Source organism: Daphnia magna, linkage group LG7, assembly GCF_020631705.1.
Source record: "Daphnia magna isolate NIES linkage group LG7, ASM2063170v1.1, whole genome shotgun sequence".
NCBI lineage: Eukaryota > Metazoa > Arthropoda > Branchiopoda > Diplostraca > Daphniidae > Daphnia > Daphnia magna.
The window spans coordinates 5,939,133-5,959,271 of NC_059188.1; the positions used below are offsets into that span (position 1 = coordinate 5,939,133).

The 20,139-nt window shown below is 38.8% G+C and overlaps 1 protein-coding gene, 1 long non-coding RNA gene and 1 pseudogene across 16 annotated transcripts; 2 read left to right on the plus strand and 1 right to left on the minus strand.

The window, feature by feature from the left end:
- The first annotated feature begins 8,341 nt into the window (after positions 1 to 8,341).
- LOC123474311 lies at positions 8,342 to 9,518 on the plus strand. Of its 8 annotated transcripts, none has more exons than XM_045176254.1 (6): positions 8,342 to 8,497; positions 8,557 to 8,706; positions 8,772 to 8,873; positions 8,931 to 8,994; positions 9,064 to 9,169; positions 9,237 to 9,518. In XM_045176254.1, the coding sequence occupies exons 1-6, from the start codon at positions 8,467 to 8,469 to the stop codon at positions 9,282 to 9,284; spliced, it is 501 nt and encodes a 166-aa protein (XP_045032189.1). In that variant the 5' UTR covers positions 8,342 to 8,466; the 3' UTR covers positions 9,285 to 9,518. The 8 variants fall into 8 exon arrangements, 6 of the variants coding, with proteins under 6 accessions (XP_045032189.1, XP_045032190.1, XP_045032187.1 ...); XM_045176255.1 differs by having other exon boundaries at positions 8,772 to 8,825; positions 8,901 to 8,994; XR_006648925.1 differs by lacking the exon at positions 8,931 to 8,994 and having other exon boundaries at positions 8,772 to 8,930.
- Positions 8,742 to 10,536, minus strand: LOC116927606. 8 transcript variants are annotated; one of them, XR_006648932.1, is made up of 5 exons: positions 10,427 to 10,536; positions 10,256 to 10,350; positions 10,136 to 10,178; positions 9,571 to 10,075; positions 8,742 to 9,491 (listed from the first exon to the last, which is right to left on the minus strand). It is a non-coding gene; the product is annotated as an uncharacterized LOC116927606 (long non-coding RNA). The 8 variants fall into 8 exon arrangements; XR_006648934.1 differs by having other exon boundaries at positions 10,256 to 10,358; positions 10,427 to 10,518; XR_006648928.1 differs by having other exon boundaries at positions 9,571 to 9,780; positions 9,990 to 10,075; positions 10,256 to 10,490.
- Positions 10,537 to 17,320: 6,784 nt separating this feature from the next.
- LOC123474475 lies at positions 17,321 to 18,320 on the plus strand (annotated as a pseudogene).
- Positions 18,321 to 20,139: the final 1,819 nt, after the last annotated feature.

Here is a 20,139-nt window from a genome sequence, read left to right on the forward strand (position 1 = left end):
AACAGCAATCGAATTTTGGAGAAGGTGGGAATGGGAGCGTATATTGAACACCGCAAATATCCGAAAACACTTTCAAATTAGTCTCTTGAATAAAATGAATTGACGAAACAAAAATTACACCGCAAGAATTTCCTAAAACACTTTCAAATTAAACTAAGCCAATTAAAATGTAAAATTGAAACCGTTCCACCTCACGACACTTTACCAGAAAAAGTTGCCCGTGGGATTTCGCAGTGCTTATGTCTTATAAAGTTGTTGGTCACAACACCTATCACTATATCTCCGGTATTAAAGGACTGTTCTCAAGTCACAGGCTCTGCATTCTCCCGGCCTTACCGTAGTCTTTGGCCGGGGAGCTTGCCTGACAACTAATCATCACCCGCACAGGAACCTGTGTTCCACAGTGACTTGAGAAGGACCCTCAAAGAAAGTTAGTTTTTCGGTGCCGGGTTTAATCCAACAACTCTTTGGTGGGGGGGAGGATGAGGTTGGGGAATACTTTACTTGAAAATTGAAGACCAAACGTGTGATTCCCCGCGGTGGTGTGGCAATTTAAGTGCCAGGATAGAATGTTGCGATGAAAGCCTTAATAACCTATGAATTTATCGTAAAAAGGAAAAATACAATCATAAAAGATAAAGATGTGAAGAAAACCCACTTACTTAATTCATTAAAACATAGTTTTGTTTGCGAAAATCTTCAAATCAACATAGAAAAGTTTTGTTTCTTTTGCAGTTCAGCTTTTGACAATAATTATCCATAAATGAAATTTTAGAATTGACTGCGTTCCAATATTTTTGGGACCATTCCATTTTTAAAAAAGTATTATACAGTAGATCTTTCTTTTGCAAAAATCATTCAAATTTAAAAAAAACTACGTTCCAACGTTATTGTGATCCTTTTCGTTTTTAAAACCCTAATCGATTGTTTGGAAGGTGACACAGAAAAAGTTTTATCATAAAGTTGGAACTCAGTCAATCAATCAATGAAACATCTTATCCCAAAACAGTTTACTTAGAAAGATTTTGATCAAAAATTTCCTTTAGTTAACTTACATTGATTATTAGAATGCTGTAACATGGAATGCAGGCAATTTTTCAGTTAGAAATAACATTCACAGATTTAAACCGTTTGTGTTTTGTTACAGATTTTCAATGTTTTGGCACCGTTCCCCCTTCAACATTGGAATTAGTTTTTGTTAAAGAATTTTAAGGAATAGTTTTCGTAAGCACAATCAATTCCAATTTTGAAGACGAAATGTTGACTTAAACTTAACAAACACAGTATTTCCTTCTGTTATAGCCTGCAATTGGCAAAAGGACCGCGTTTCCAAAATTTTTGGCACCGTTCCCTATTCAACATTGAATTGATGGTTTGTTGCTGATTTTCAAATGAACATTTTCTCATGCATAATGAATTCCGATGTTGAAGAACCGATGTTGGCTAACTCTTAAAAAATCCAGTATTTGTTTCAAATTGTTTCCACATTTGGCAAAGGACAGTGTTTTAAAAAGTTTAAGCATCGTTTCCTTTTCAACTTATGAATTAATAGTTTGCCACAAATTTTCTAGGAGTAGTTTTCAAATACACAAACAATTCCAATGTAAAACGGGAAAATTTAACTTATAAACTTAATAAACCAAGTCTTTGATTCAGTTGTGGCCTGCAATTGTGAAAGGACTGCGTTTTTCAACATTCTTGCTACCGTTCTCTCTTCAACATTGCAATTGGTTGATTGCTACAGATTTACATAAAACAATTGTCTTGTCAATCACCATTCCTTTAATAATATACTACCTGTTTGTTTGGTTTTTTTTACTGTGGACGGAGCGTGCTCTTTGTCAACGTGTGTAATTTTTCTTGGGAAACTTATATAAGAATTTTGTCTGCTTTTATTTGGGTTTTACGTTTCCTTTCATCGGCCGTCTATTGGTCAATATATTGATTTTCATACTGCTGACGACAAAGAAAACAGGGCGCTAAATCATAGAAATTTGTGCAGCGCAATGTTTTAGAGTTCATGGTTCATACATCATGGCGGCACAAAATCTGCTGGACGACATGTCTGATTCAATCTCTAATTCTGTCGGCGACGAAAATGTGGAAGACAGACAGTATTTTATCCCAAATACCGCTTTTAGAGATCGGGGGAAAATATACCATAACTAACTGCACCCAAGAATCGATGATAGAAGAGAAAGAGGAAGAGGAAGAGGAAAAGATGAAACAAAGAACGGAAAAAGGGATTGAGTATTTACAAAGTGAAAGAAATGAACAGAGGAAAACAATAAATATAAAAAGTGGCAAATAAACGATGGAAGAAGAAGAGGAAAATGTAGAAAGGGAGCTAAGGGAGAAGAAAAGAAAGATTGATATGGAAGGAAGAGAAATAGAAATGAAACTAAGGGAACTGACGAAGAAGAAGAATGCGGAAATGGAGAAAAAAAAGCGGCGGATTTGCTCCGGTATCGAAAGTATCCGGAAAACAAAGCATCAGATTTGCTGAGGGAGCTGGAAAAACGGGCCGAAGAAGCACGCTACACCGCCATTCAGTAATATTTTTTTTTAACCTTTTTGTTGTATGAATAGATTTTTTATTTTAACAGGTTTCAAACAGTTAAAGGAAGGAAATGTTTAAAAGGAAATGTAGCCTATAAATTTAGCATTGCATTGTATTATTACTCTTATTTCAGGCAACAATAGAAAGAAATGACAAAGGACTGCGTTTCCAAAATTTTAGGCACCGTTCCCTGTTCAGCATTGTAATTGGTTGTTTGTTACATGTTTTCAAACAACAGCTCTCTTATGCAAAATCAATTCCAATGTTGAAGAAGAAATGTTGGTTAAAATATAAGAAACAAAGTCATTGCTTCTGTTGTTACCTACAATTGGCAAAGGACTGCGTTTCCAAAATTTTAGGCACCGTTCCCTGTTCAGCATTGTAATTGGTGGTTTGTTACAGATTTTTCAAAGAACAATTTTCTTATACACAATCAATTCCAATGATGAAGATCGAATGTTGTCTAAAATATAAAGAAATTAAACAGTCATAGCTTTTCAAAGGAAAACTACCTTTTACACAACCAATTGCAATATTAAAGTGGGAATTTAGCGATTGCAGTATTGGGAATGGTGTCTTAGATTTTGACAATCCCTGCCTATGTCGAATTGAAATGGAAATAAAATTTATAAAATTTATTATTTTGTATTAGTGCACGAAAAAATTCAACCACAATGGACAAACTGGTGACCGAAGCAAGACAACATCTTCATATGAAGAGATGCAGGAGAGTTGCGGCAGAGCAACGAGAGAAGAATAGCAATAGTGCTGGCAAGAAATAGATATTGTCTTACGTGTATTCGCATTTCGTCATTAGGCAATCGTAATAAAAAATTAACAAACGATGGTTAGATTAAACAGCTTAACTTTTGTGGTTGGGACATCACACATGACGTCAAATCGACCAATAAAGTAAACATTTATGGAGCTGTTAAAAAGACAAAGAATATGTGGTTGTTTGAGGAATGAAAAGGGAACGGTCTCTCAAAAATGTGGGAACGCAGTCAATGGGGCTGTTGAGAACCCAATGAATTAGCGGTTAATTGAGGGATGTAAAAGGGAACGGTCTCTCAAGTGTGTTGGAACGCAGTAAATGGATCTGTTGAGAACACAAAGAACAGGTGGTTGTTTGATGGCTGCAAAAGGGAACGGTTTCTGAAGGGTGTTAGAAAGCAGTCAAAGTACCTGTTGAGAAGCCAATGAATTTGTGATTGTTTGAAGGATGCAAAAGGGAACGGTCTATCAAGTGTGTTGGAACGCAGTCAATGGATCTGGGAACAAAACAATGAATTGGTGGTTGTTTGAGGGATGCAAAAGGGAACAATCTCATAAGGGTGTTTGAAAGCAGTCAAAGAAGCTGTTGAAAACAGAAAAAATTAGGGCTTGTTTGGGGGATTCAAAAGTCTCTTAAAAGTGTTGGAACGCAGTCAGGGGATCTGTTGAGAACAGTATCCAATAGCTGTTGTTTCAGGGCTGCAAAAGGGAACGTTCTCTTAAAAGTGTTGGAACGCAGGCAGTGGAGCTGTTGAGAACAAAATGCAGTGGGGGTGGTTTTAGGGGTGAAAAAGGGAACGGTCTCTTAAACGTGTTGGAACACAGTCAGTGGAGCTATTGAGAACAGAATGCAATAGTGGTTGTTTGTCGGCTGCAAAAGGGAATGGTCTCTGAAGATTGCTTGAACTCAGTCAATGGAGCTGGTGAAAACACAATGAATTGGATCTTGTTTGAGGGATGCAAAAGGGGACGGTCTCTGAAGGGTGGTGAAACACAGTCAGTTGAGCTGTTGAAAACACAATGAATTGGTACTTGTTTTAGGGATGCAAAAAGGAACGGTCTCTCAAGGTTGTTGGAATGTAGTCAATGGATCTGAATAGAAGACAATGAATTGGTGCTCGTTTTAAGGGATGGAAAAGGCATCGGTCTCTGAAATTTGTTGGAATGCAGCCAATGGAGCTGTTTAAAAAACAAAGAATATGTGGTTGTTTAAGGGATGCAAAAGAAAACGGTCTCTGAAATTTGTTGGAATGCAGTCAATGGAGCTGATAAGAAGACAATGAATTGAAGACTTGAGTTGAAGGAAGCAAAAACAGTCTATAACAGTTTGTTTTTGTATATGTAATTGTTTGTAATATGAATAGTGAAATAGTTGTAATAGTAGTAGTTGAGGACGGTGAAAAATGTACGCCGATATTGCGGTTGACGGCGGCCATGTTGGAAAAGACGTGGAGATAAATTGAAGAATGCAGTGTTTAAATTGGCTACCGTGAAAAATCACGTGACCCACATGCAACCAATGGCAACGTGTGCCTACATAAAATTTCTCAACCATGAGTTTTTATTTCTATACGTGAACAGGATCAAATATACTTGTATTTAATGTAAATAGACTTTGATACCACTAATTTTTATTTCTTTATGTTAACAGGATCAAATATACTCGTATTCAATGTGAATACACTGTGATATTAAGATTTTATACTTCTATATGTAAACAGAATCAAATATACTTGTATTTAATGTAAATACACTGATAAACCATGATTTTACACTTCTACATTGATACTGTATCAAATATACTTGTATTCAATATAAATACAATGTGATATTATGAGTTTATACTTCTACAAGTAGACAGAATCAAATATACTTGTATTCAATGTGAATACACTGTGATACCATGAGATTTTACTTCTTTAAATACACAGGATAAAAAATACTTGTATTCAATGTGAATACACTGAGATACCATGATTTTACACTTCTACATGGAAACTGTATCATATATACTTGTATTCAATGTGAATACACTGTGATGCCATGGTTTTTTACTTCTACATGTAAACATAATCAAATATTCTTGTATGCAATGTGAATACACTGTGATATTATGAGTTTATACTTCTACAAGTTAACAGAATCAAAAATACTTGTATTCAATGTGAATAAACTGTGATATTATGAGTTTATACCTCTACAAGTATACATAATCAAATATATTTGTATTCAATGTTAATACACTGTGATACCATGAATTTTTACTTCTATACGTAAATAGGATAATATATACTTGTATTCAATGAGAACACACTGTGATATTATGAGTGTATAGTTCTACATGTAAACAGAATCAAATATACTTGTATTTAATGTGAATACACTTTGATATTATGGGTTTATAATTCTACATGTAAACAGAATCAAATATAGTTTTATTTAATGTGAATACATTGTGCTACCAGGAATTTACAGTTCTACATGTAAACTGTATCAAATATACTTGTATTCAATGTGAATACACTGTGATATTATGAGTTTATACTTCTACATGTAAACGAAATCAAATATACTTGTACTCAAAGTGAATACACTGTAATACTATGAGTATTTACTTCTCCATGTAAACAGGATCAAATATACTTGTATTCATTGTGAATACCCTGTAATATTATGATTTTAAATTTCTACATGTAAAGATAATCAAATATACTTGTATTCAATGTGAATACACTGTGATACTATGAGTTTAAACTTCTACATGTAAACTGAATCAAATATACTTGTATTCAATGTGAATACACTGTGATGCAATGAATTTTTATTTCTAAATGTAAACAGAATCAAATATACTTGTATTAAATGTGAATTCACTGTGATACCATGAGTTTTTACTTCTATACGTAAACAGAATAATATATACTCGTATTCAATGTGAACACACTGTGATATTGTCACACAAGTTGTATTTGAACAAGAACAAATGAATACAACAAGTAATGACTTAATTCTAAACAATAGTTTAACTCGAACACAAAGGGATAACGATTACGAAAAGTTGGAGAAGCTTCTGAAGACCTCTAGGGAAACCAGGGAAATCGTCTTTTACCGAATTTTACACTTGCATTTATACTGCTATGCTAATTACGCCCCTTCCGGAGCGCATGTGTCCGTATCTACTTCTAGCGCTGATTATCTGTAATGATTCATTCCCACGTTCGCAGCGTAGTCCAATGAGCGGGTGAATCATCTCTGTGAAGTGATAAACATTTCCCGTTTTTCATCCGCGACAATATTATGAGTTTATACTTATAAAAGTAAACAGAATCAAATATACTTGTATTCAATGTGAATACACTGTGATATTATGAGTTTACACTTCTACATGTAAACTGTATGAAATATACTTGTATTCAATGTGAATACACTGTGATGCAATGAGTTTTAACATCTAAATGTAAACAGAATCAAATATACTTGTATTCAATGTGAATACACTGTGAAACCATGAGTTTATACTTCTACAAGTGAACAGAATCAAATATACTGGTATTTAATGTGAATACACTGTGATATTATGAGTTTATACTTCTAATTGTAAACAGAATCCAATATACTTGTATTAAATGTGAATACACTGTGATAGATTGACGGAGATGTAGGACCGGTCGAAATAGGCCCCGACGAAATAGGCCCGGCAAATAGGACCGGACGAAATAATACCCAACGAAATAGGACCACTTTAAAAATATTTTTAAAGCGGTCCTATTTCTCCGTCAAAGTGGGCCTATTTCTCCCTTTTATTTCTAAGTTTCATAAGGTACTCGGATATAATTTCAAAAATATTCGACCTATTCTCCATGAGAGAGAAGGCGGAATAATCTACGATACTTCCGCCACCGTTTATATTCATTGCCGTAGCTCAAACCACGATGAGTGAAATTCACACATTGCCGTCTAGTTATTCATATGTTAGTTAACCGATTTCCGTCTTTATTTTTTCATGAACCTATTCCCCTTTTTTTTTACTATAAAATTCATTTGTTACAAAAGTCGTTTTCACTTCACAACTATCGTTAATTTGAAAAATGAACAAATTTCCGTGCTTGCTTTGCCATTTTTTTCTTCCGTAGCTCGATCCCCTCTTCAGTGGCTCAGCCTTGAACGCATCTCCCCCCTTTAGCGGATCAGCCTTGAACGCGTCTCCCCTCTCTACCGATGCCAATGCCCATTGCTTGCGTGAAGTAGGAAATGAACATATTTTATGAAATAACTCTTACGGATTTATTTCAAACATTTTCATAAACAATTTTATGTTTTTTAAAGCAATAAACGAAAATAACTTTTAAGTTTTGAGTTTAACGGGGCTGACGCGACGCGCTGCTCAAGCCGGCCAGAAGGGTGGTCGAGCGGGGGAGGCTGCACGCACTCATGGGAGAGGGGTGAGTGAAGGGGGGGTTTTCCTGGGCCATACCATACGCTCCTATGTTTTCCCGTCTTCATATCAGCAACCAGTGGTGTAGTGGTCAGCAACTCGGACTGTGATTGCCAAAAGTCGGTGTTCGAATCTCGGCCAAGTCGAAATAGAATTTTATTTACAAAATATTTTTGAAAAATTAATAGCTCAACAGCATAAAGCGGTGTGGAACTACCCTGGCGAAATGGATCGTTTTTTTTTTAATTGATCAAATATAAATATACAGCATGAAAAGAAAATTTCTATTATAGTTTAATACCAAATGTGGTTTTGAAGATTTCCATCTATAATATAATCGGTAATAGTGGCGTCACTAGCGTGGTGCAATAGCGTCATGAAGATGGCGTCATCTGCTCATCGTCAACTTCAGCGTTTATTTTACAAATAAAAATAGAAATCTTATAAAAAAATAAAAATAGCTTCAACATGTGTACATTTTATTATTATATGGCAATCCGTTTTACCAAGAAAAAAAAATTTTTTTTGCTCCCTCGTTTTTTTTTCTTTTTGCGACCCACAGCCATCTAGCGCTTGCAGTTGTACTAATTAATGTGTGAAGATAGCCTAAGCAGTGAGCACGTAAAAAATAAAGAGACTAATTAAGCACATGTTCTGCATAGTTTTTTTTCTTTAGTATTAACTTAATTAATTAGTGATGGAAACTGAACAATTGAAGGCTAAGTATGGTAATTCTTTGAATGATTGTTATTGTATTCATTATGTAATGTTTCTTTCTTTTTTTCAGCTCTAATTCTTCGTCTGCAAGCTCAATTACTGGAGCAAAACAGAAAATTTAGAGGAAACACTTTTCAACCAGTACATGATGTGCTACCGAATTCGTCCCTGACGGAAAGGGAAAATGAGCTGGCAGTGGGATTCAAGAAGTACGAAAAGGGTAAATATAATAAGAAAACTATTCTTGTTCAATGATTTGTTAAGAAATTGTTGTTATATTTCCAGGGAAAAATGGGCTTCCAGTTCTACAACGGAAACAAAAAGGAAAAGAAAATCTTAGTAAGCCTTGCGAGCAGCTTTTCTGTTGCATGATGAAAAAATGGCATAGTAATTATATCTGTCCCATCAAACAAGACTTGGAGGAATTATCCAGAATGTCACTAGGTATTTGTTCAGTAAGCTACTATCGAGACTGGTCCAGTAGAGAAATGTCAGCTGAATTAGAGAAGTATGAGATAATGAGAAAAAAGTTGCTCGTACATTTCATTAAACAATTTTAATTCCCTCTTTATTTTAGAGTCTTCAAAGGACTGGATATCTGTGGAGGCTACTGCTTGTGTGTGAAGAGTGGAAAGTTCCTGAAACATTTTCAAAGTAATGTTCCCGATGGAAAATCTATCAAGGTAACTTAGTTGTAATGCAAAACTTACAAATAAACAAAATAAATGTCAGGTTATGATCTATGTCTAGTCCAAACAAAGTTTATTATCCTGTCCTGTCAAACTCGACCACTTTTAAAACAAATACGTACCTTTATGAGCTTCGGTCAACTTGTCAGCCCTAAGGGTTGCATCTTTTAACAGTGATTGATAATCTAGGATAAAGTTCTTTTCCTTGTCGAAAAACTCGTCAACCTCCTTTTTTGTAGACCCAAGCAATATCTCTCAGTCGTTGTAGAAAACGATCTAACAGTTTCTCCTTTTTGTTTTTTCCTCGTACTGACAACTGTGAATATTCAAAAGCATTACTAGAGTTGATTCTGAAATTGATTGACAAGGTACACTCGTTCTTATATCTATCTTACCTGATAGATTCAATCATGAAATTTATTCATTTCGGAAGCATCGACGAATAGTGCAGGTGATGGTACAGCAAGCTTTTTGCATTCACAGAGATGACTAGTTGGTCTTCATCATAGACATCAAGACGAAATGGCTTGACAAGCAGAACAGCTTTGCCAGTGACGCCAAATGAAAGGGATATTGAATCACTAGATTCCTCCAGGATTTTCAAACTATGAAATTAAGAAAGACAAAATGTAAATAAACAGACCATAATGTTTTTAATCGGAAGAGTGCCTTGAAAGCTGTGGACTTCCAGAAAGGGATTCCTGTGCCCTATAACGTAACTTGATAGGATTCATTTCATCAAGCTGAAAATGAAGAGTCTGATCACATGTTTTAAAATTACCACAGGGGAGTGAAGAAGAAAATTGCCACTTACATCGAACAACACCTATTGAAGATTTATGTTGCCTGCGAGTCAACCAAAATCTGCACAAAATCCAGCTCCACGAGCACCAACAACAACTATGGAATAAATACTTGAATAAAGGAATTGCTTTAAGCAACTGTTATGTAATTAGATACCTGCATCATGTGATGAATAACTGGCTGGATAATCATGGTGAATCTGATAACAGGAAAACAGAAAAGAGACAGGGTTAAACTAGTCTGTATTAAATATAAATAACCGTGTTAAAAACTAACCTTTGTGACTTAAGAATCTTTTAAGCGTCCATCGTAAGTGGAAGAGAATGATACAAATCCAATCAGAGCTGGTCTGGCATTAAGCTACAAATAAACTTTAGATCTTCAATTATAAAACTGCTAAAGATTTTTGTGGACAGCATTTCTGGTATAAATGTAACGAAGTTTTACCGATGCAAAATCCCAAAGAGTGAAATAATATCCAAGTTGTGTGTTATTAAGATGACGGATGACCACGCTATTGATGACTCGTCTGCTAAACGAGTGTGCATTTTCAATAATTAAAAATGGATTATATTCAATTCAAGAATGGATAGTTGTTAGAACACATTAAATAATTTTTTTAAAATTTTAAATAATAAAAAATTTGTGTATTAAAGTTATTTGATAATTTTCATGTTGAAAATTAAACGCTGGTTAGTGATTAACACATGATGCCATCTTCATGACGCTATCAAACCACGACATTTTTACCGATAGATGGAAATCTTAGACAACTGGACTTCGGGACTGGTATTCAAAACTATATAGTAATTTTCGCTTCGTGCTTTAAAAAAATTAAATAATTTACAAAAATGTTTTAAACGACAAGCGTCGTGTAAAGCCCAACCGGTGATTTATTTAATGCAACATGTAGCCGCTTGGTATTGCAGGGCTTGATGCTGTTGTGCTATTTATTTTTCAAAATAATTTTTCTGAAATTTCTACTTTCACTTATCCGAGATTCGAACACCGGTTCTTCCGATTGGTATCCCGGTTTGCTGACCAATAGACCACCCGTTGACATAGAAGCGAAAAATAAAACATGGCTGCGTATGGTATGGCCCAGGTAAACCCCCCTGCACTGACCCCTCTCCTACGGGTGCGGGCAGTCCCACCGCTCGACCACCCTTCTGGCCGGTTTGCCGGCTTGGGCAGCGCGTCAGCCCCGTAAAACTCAAAAGTAATTTTCGTTTCGTGCTTTAAAAACATTAAATTATTAATGAAAATGTTTTATATATATTCGAAAGAGTTATTTCATCAAATATGTTTCATTTCCTACTTCACCCGAGCACTGGATTGGCATCGGTAGAGAGGGGAGACGCGTTCAAGGCTGTTCCGCTAAAGGGGGGAGATGCGTTCAAGGCTGGGCCACTGAAGAGGGGATCGAGCCACGGAAGAAAAAAATGGCAAAGCAAGCACGGAAATTTGTTTATTTTTCAAATTAACGATAGTTGTGAAGTGAAAACGACTTTTGTAACAAATGAACTTTATAGTAAAAAAAAAAGGGGAAGAGGTTCATGAAAAAATAAAGACGGAAATCGGTTAACTAACATATGAATAACTAGACGGCAATGTGTGAAATTCACTCATCGTGGTTTGAGCTACGGCAATGAATATAAACGGTGGCGGAAGTATCGTAGATTATTCCGCCTTCTCTCTCATGGAGAATAGGTCGAATTTTTTTGAAATTATATCCGAGTACCTTATGAAACTTAGAAATAAAAGGGAGAAATAGGCCCACTTTGACGGAGAAATAGGACCGCTTTAAAAATATTTTTAAAGTGGGCCTATTTCGTAGGGTCCTATTTCGTCCGGTCCTATTTGCCGGGCCTATTTCGTCGGGGCCTATTTCCACCGGTCTTATATCTCCGGCTTCCCTGTGATACCATGAGTTTACACTTCTTCATGTAAACTGTATCAAATGTACTTGTATTCAATGTGAATACACTGTGATATTATGAGTTTACACTTCTACATGTAAACTGTATCCAAAATACTTGTATTCAATGTGTATACACTGTGATGCAATGAGTTTTTACTTCTAAATATAAACAGAATCAAATATACTTGTATTCAATGTGAATACACTGTAATGCCATGAGTTTACACTTCTACATGTAAACAGAATCAAATATACTTGTATTCAATGTGAATACGCTTTGATAACATGAGTTTTTACTTCTATACGTAAACAGGATCAAATATACTTGTATTCAATGTAAATAGACTGTGATACAATGATTTTTTATTTCTACATGTAAACAGAATCAAATATACTTGTATTTAATGTGAATACAATTTGACACCACGAATTTTTAATTCTTTATGTAAACTGGATCAAATATTCTCGTATTTAATGTGAATACACTGAGATATCATGATTTTACACTTCTTCATGGAAACTGTATCAAATATACTTGTATTCAATGTGAATACACTGTGATGTTATGAGTTTGTACTTCTTAAAGTAGACAGAATCAAATATATTTGTATTCAATGTGAAAACACTGGGATACCATGAGTTTTTACTTCTACATGTAAACAGAATCAAATATACTTGCATTAAATGTGAATAAAATATGATACCATGAGTTTTTACTTCTTTACGTAAACAGGATCAAATATTCTTGTATTCAATGTGAATAGATTGTGATACCATGAGTTATTATTACTTTTACATTTAAACAGAATCAAATATTCTTGTATTTAATGTGAATACAATTTGATATTATGAGTTTAAACTCCTACATGTAAACTGCATCAAATATACTTGTATTCAATGTGATTAGACTGTGTTACCATGAGTTTTTGCTTCTACATATAAACAGAATCAAATATACTTGTTTTCAATGTGAATACACTGTGATATTATGAATTTATACATCTACATGTAAACAGAATCAAATATAGTTGTATTCAATGTGAATACACTGTGATACTATGAGTTTTTACTTCAATACGTAAACAGGATCAAATGCGCTTATATTGTAAGGACTCCCAGTAGAGTTAAGACTTTAAGTAAAATGAAGTTAACTTCATTTAGTTAAGTGTTTGTACAATCTTATACTCCTTTTCCCCACCATTGACCTCCTTTCCCTCGCTATCTCTTTTATCACTGTCTTCCGCTTGACCGAGGTGTCGATGACACCCAGTTTTATCATTAACCTTGTTCTTTTTTGGCACATTCCTTCATCTTTATTGCCCACGCTAAACTTATAGCGTCCGCATCTTAGGTTTGGTATAAAACCCACCGTTCCTTAGATGTTCGAGTTAGTTCCCCTTTTAGCAGTCGTGTGTAGTTGTTGCACTTTTTATTCCCTACTATCGTGTAGAAACCTAATAAAAAGTGATGGAGAAATGAACGGATCGTGCCAAGACTCACCGTACGCACTGTGTCCTCTTATACATCGCCGCTCCCCACTGCCAGTCCGACCCGTGCTTCCAGACCCGACGTCGCGGCACTCACCGTCACCAACAAGGCGTCAATATGTCATCAACTCCAGCGTAAGTAACCTTCAATCTAACCTTGCTAGCTGTCCTACCTTTTTTTTTGACCACCTCGCGCCGCTACAATTAGATGATTCACTCGTTCAGGCTCCGTGGTGCGGACACTATGCGTCGCACGCACATTCAATGAATTGACATGCGTCGGGTAGTTTTCTGCGTAGCGTGATTGAACGTGTGGGTCGTCCTAGCTTACTTATGTCCCACTTGGTTGACGGACGCCATCTTTCTTTTTTTTCGAGTTCGTCCAGCGACGGATTTAGGATTCAGAAATCACCGTTTTTTTTTGTTTAAACACCACTCCCTTATGCTGCCGTACAGTGAACCGCGATTGCTCACGCGGGAGTAGGAATTCACGAAGAGTGATTTGTGTGTTTTTTCAAGCCAGAAGATATTGGAGCCGATAATAATGTTCCACGATGCCCTCACGCTAAGTCACGCTAATTCACGCCGTCTCCCGAAACCCTCAAATTGCCAGAAAAAACCCGTTTTTTCTGAACTTTGTTACGTCACTTATCTCGTGCATAGACTACCCAGGGAAGGTTGGGAACCGTGATTGCTCACGCGGGAGTAGGAGTTCACGAAGAGGGATTTTTGTGTATTGTCAAGCCAGAAGATATTTGAGCCGATAATACTGTTCTACAATGCCCTCACGCTGACTCACGCCAACTCCCGAAATTCTCAAATTACCAGAAAAAAACTGTCTCTCTGATCTTTGTTACGTCACTCATGCTTGTGCATAGACTACCCAGGGAAGGTTGGGAACCGTGATTGCTCACGCAGGAGTAGGAATTCACGAAGAGAGATTTCTGCGTAATTTCAAGTCAGAAGATATTTGAGCCTGTAATACTGTTCCACAACGCATTCCCGGTAAGTCACGCCGACTCCCGCAGACTCCCGCAGACCCAAAATTGGGAGAAAAGACCGCCTAACCCATTTAGCTTCATTACCGCGTGCATAACATCCTTGTAAAATAGTAAAGGTTAAGGACGAGAGCAGCGCGGGAAAGAAGCGCGGGAAAAAAGATTTCGCTTCTTAAGCGTTGGGGGAGGTCCTTCCGTCAATCCTTCCCATCATTCAGGACGGGCCCAGGACCAAACCAAGCCGCAGCAAACCAAAAATACATCGACGAACAATTAGAGAAGTTTGTAGACAGCTGTAAGGGTAGCCAAGGGTTAGGAGAAGGATATTTCACGCAACAGGAAGTACGGGAACACGCAAACGAAGACGAATGGGCACACCTGGGCGCCCGACCAAAAAACCTATACCCCCAACCAACAGCCCCCCTAGTAAATTTCGATATCCTCAACAACACAGACCGAAGGGAAACACAATTCGCCCAGCAAAAGAACATACTCCGGAACACGCACAGTCCTTATTTAAAGACAGTTACACACAGGAGGAGAGAAGAGAGCTGTTACGCCAGGCAAGCACTCTCCTACACGAAGCACACCCCTCCCTCACACCTAGTAACCGGAAAAGGATCTCCTTCCACAGCCAATATTGGCACTCCCGCATCCACGATATCCCGGAAGACGAGCTTATTTCCGAGCTCCAGCATCATCTGGAAGCTAATGGCCGAATCTGCCTAAGTGACGAGCACACCAGGGTCTGGTTGCTTTCCCTTCTAGCGCTTTACCCCTCCTTCGATACTCCTGCCAGACTTTTCGAATTTTAAAACCTACTGACGGGGTACACCCCAGTTCTACCTCGTTCGTACGACAGCAGTGATTCCGCCCCATCTATGGACGCCCTAACCCCACCGCTGAGAACCGAAACAGTACAGAGCACCGAGGAGCGGCTTATCGACGTACAGTATGATGCACAAAAAGGTGAACACCGATTTTTTTTAAAAAGCCATCTATGGGTAGGTAATATTAACTGTATACTTTTTTTCAATAGAGGAAGGGTGGATTTGGCGGAAAACCACCATAAGCGGAGGCTGGGTAGTTTAAGTGTAGACACCTCTCTGTAATGCTTCTGGCGATAGGAATAAATGTCTGGAAAAAAGTGTGTGTTGTATTTTTCTTAGACACCCGAACCCTTCCCCCCCCCCAGGCGAAGAAGAAAATTTATAGAGTTATCTAACAATCACGATGTCAAACTCTTTCACCCGTCATTGTAATAATTACACCAAACAAGCACGTATGAAAATATTAGAATAAAAACGCATAATCATATGTTATTATAAAAATATTATTAGTGATCGATACTAATATATTTTTTGTCATTAAACACAGGAAAAATGGTTGTCTTATACGGGGCTTGAACCGCCGCAATCCGTGCATGAAGCCAATGCTATACCATCAAGCCATTATAACTTAAAGATTACTCTTTCGGATATCTATATATCGTGTTATTTCAAATTTTATAACTGATATCTGGTATGAATATATAGAATTGCGCGGCATGCTTGGGAAATGGAAAAATATAATTTTTTTTTTTTTTTTTAAGTTTTCCTTCATGAAATAACACGATATATAGATATCCGAAAGAGTACTCTTTAAGTTATAATGGATTGATGGTATAGCATTGGCTTCATGCACGGATTGCGGCGGTTCAAGCCCCGTATAAGAAAACCTTTTTTCCTGTGTTTTATGACATAAAATGTATTAGTATCGATTACTAATAATATTTTTATAATAACATATGATTATGCGTTTTTATTTGAATGTTTTCATACGTGCTTGTTTGGTGTAATCATTACAATGACGGGTGAAAGAGTTTGACATCGTGATTGTTAGATAATTCTATAAATTTTCTTCTTCTCCTGGGGGGGGGGAAGGGTTCGGGTGTCTAAGAAAAATACAACACACACTTTTTTCCAAACATTTATTCCTATCGCCAGAAGCATTACAGAGAGGTGTCTACACTTAAACTACCCAGCCTCCGCTTATGGTGGTTTTCCGCCAAATCCACCCTTCCTCTATTGAAAAAAAGTATACAGTTAATATTACCTACCCATAGATGGCTTTAAAAAAAAAAATCGGTGTTCACTTTTTTGTGCATCATACTGTACCTACCCCAGACTTTGCCAGACACGACCCGAACTTACCCGATCCAACCGAGTTTAGCCCCGTGACGACTTCGGATCCCGATACAATCGAGGAAACACCCGTGAAGCCCACTTCTCGCCAAGAGACAGATAAATTCACACCTCCGACTTCGACTAGCTCGCCAATCGCTTCGCCAATGATGTCCCACCACCACACCCTACATCCAACACCAGTGTCCGACCCCCCGTGCCCTACGTCGATAAAGACACCGTCAAACAGGAAGGTGTCATTTACGCCAGGGCTCACCGTGTATGGGGCGGGTGCAAACAAACCGTTTCCAGTTGAGGCGAGCACGTTCTTTGAGACGTACGAAAAAGAGTTGACCCGCCTCCTAGAAACTGGCGTCGACACGAAGACAGCGATTAGTACCGCGAGAAACCTTGCCCAAGCAGAGCAGAACCAACCAACGGCAACCGCAGACACCCTACAAGGAACCACCAACCCATACCCGACTTCAACACTACAGGGGGTCACCCCATTACTTGCACCACAGTGGGGCTATAACACGCCCCCCACCAATCCGTTTGCCCCATCTGGACAACCCACCCAGAGCATTGCCCACCCAGGTTTCGTAGCTTCCACACCAGTCAACCCGCCATCCAGTGGGCAGCAAAACCCCCACTGGCTAAACACACAACCGCCCTCCACCCCACACCCAGGGACCACAAGTACCAGCTGTCCTTCATCCGTAATAAGGGTGGCCATAGACGACAAAAATAGGAGGGCACAACAAGAACAGGCAATGCAAGCCTTTGGTTCAGTAACAATCTTTTGCGATCGTCAGAGGTCTGGTCGTTTTAACGGTTAGGCGGCTCACCTGGAATCAGCCCTCGATCTAGGAAACTTCGAGGAAGCTAGGAAATTACGCTTAATGCACTCTAAACTCTACGGAGAGGCTGCTGAAGAATTCGACACATTCAAGTTAGACAACCCTATCCGATCCCAAGAGTACGCAGCAGTGAAAGCACGACTTTTCAAACTCTTCCACTCGACAGAAACGCGGTCAAAAAGGAGTGTCGAGTTTCACAACATGAAGAGGGAGCCGGAGGAAAACATGCGCCGCTACGCAAATCGTATTCGTAAGGCATTCCATAAAGCTTACCCTATGGATGGGATATTAGATTCAGTTACCGCCGCATCCCGGGAGCAAATGATGATGGACAGGTTTCTGGGAGGTCTACCTAGCGACGTGCAAGTCCCCTTAAAGTATGAAAAGTTTGCATCGTTCGAGACGCTTATCGATCGAGCCGCATTAGCTATTGAAGAATCACAGACGAGAGTTAGAATCCATGCAGCATACTCATCAACGAACGCCTCAACCCATCAGAATGAACTGAACAGCGTACTGGAAGCCCTAAATCGTTAAAGCACCAAGGTTGACCAAAATGCCACGACTCACAACGCGGAACTACAACAGAGTCTTGCAGAAATAAAAGGCAATTAGCACAGAGGCCCTCTCAGGTTGGTGGAAGACAGAGAGACCCGAACTTGACGCAGTCCGAAACTTTTAAAAGGGCAGCCCTTTTTGCTAATTCCACAACACCTGGGGGTTCCACACCAAAACAGACTGTTTCACCAAGCTACAACAAAAGAACGAGTATTGCCGCCTGTGCCGAAACATAGGGCACCGACATAATTTCTGCCCTACCATCCGGAACCCAAGACCCCCTCCACCATCAGGGGATTATGCCAACACTCCAGCGATACCAACCGGCATCCTGCGGTCGCAGGCGGAAAACTAGAAACCACCGAATCAACTGTTGGGCCACTCGGTGGGTGCCCCAAGCACCAACAATTTGGCAAATCCGTGTCCACCTAAGCTACCACCCCCAGAATTGGACTTAGAGTAGGGAATTGCTCATTCAAAGCGTTAGTAGACAGTGGAGCAGGCAAAAGCCTCATTAGTAGTCGACTCTTCGAAAGACTACAGCAACAAATGGAAGAATTCAGACACACAGGAGAAGTAGCGGTAAACCTTTTCGATATAAGCAACAGGCGCCTGGCCTGCCAGGGCACCGTAACAGTAGATGTTCTCGTCGAGGACGAGAGGCCCCGTGAACCCTTTAGACAAGAGTTCATCGTCGTTCCGCAAATTATGGAAGAATGCGTACTAGGTTTAGACGCTCTTTATGAACATAAGTTTATGATCGACGGTCGTGAGAGGGGAATTTATCGAGTGAGGGAGTCTGATCAACTCCAAAACGATGACAAACCTACAACGATGGTGGCTGTTAAAACGAAAATACCTCCATCATCCGCATGCGTGAGGGAGAGCGAGAATAGTGACGTCAAGCTATCTCTCGACACTGCCTGTTTTCTAGTAAAAAATCCACGGTTACCCGCCGGTCTTCGACTGGACCCCTTTGTCTGTACAAAACGTGACAATGGGATTTTCAGAATTGTGATAGTCAACGAAACAAACCACACAATTTCCCTTCCTCTCTACACCATCTTAGGTCATGTGGTTTTCGAGCCACCTAAACTAATAGCATCTTGTTCCACCAAGCCTACCACCATCGACCCCGCCATCTTCGAAGCCTCCCTCCCAGATGTTACGGAAACCATAAAGGGGGAATTGCGCAAATTGCTCCTAGAAAAACAAAGTATCTTTGCATTTCAAACACGTGATCTGGGGAACACGGGCCTGGTCAAACACGTTATCGACACTCAGGGGCAAGGGCCCATCCGCCAAAGACCATACAGAGCATCCCCCCGTCAACGGGAGGTTGCAAAGAAAATCATCGATGAACTACTAGCAAACAATATTATACGACCCTACCTCTCCCCTTGGGCGGCCCCAATAGTGTTAGTAAAGAAGAAAACAGGAGACGACTGCCTGTGCATTGACTACAGAAAACTAAATGTGATCACGAAGAAGGACTCCTTTCCCCTGCCCCGCATTGACGACGTGCTTGACCTGTTACAAGGCCAAAAATGTTTTTCCACTCTAGATCTGGCATCAGGGTACTGGCAAAAAGAAATGGACGAACCGTCAAAAGAGAAGACGGCGTTCATTGTTGAGAACAATTTGTATGAATGGAATCGGCTCGCCTTCGGTCTGACTAACAACCCTTCCAACGATTGATGAATTTTGTCCTTAAGGAAGAGATAGGAAAGAATTGCTTGGTTTACCTAGATGACATTATCATCTTCTCTAAGACTCCCTTAGAACACATATCGAACCTGCGGAAAATCTTTTATTTACTTGAAGAAGCAAACCTAAAAATGAACTTATCAAAATGTAGATTTTTAGAAACATCAGTTCAGTACCTCGGCCAAGTCATCTCAGCAGATGGCATAGCACCAGACCCCGCCAAAATCGAATCCCTAGTAAATTACAAAAAACCACTTACCGTTAAAGAGATGCAGTCTTTTTTGGGGTCAGCGTCATACTACCGACGGTTTATCAAGGGGTTCTCCACAGTCGCCCACCCACCCCCTCATACATCAAGCGAAAGGTAAACCGCAGGACAGGATAAAATGGGGGCCCACTGAAGAAAAATTCTTCGAATTCCCTAGGAAATGCCTGATGACCGAACCTGTTCTGGCCTTCCCGGATTT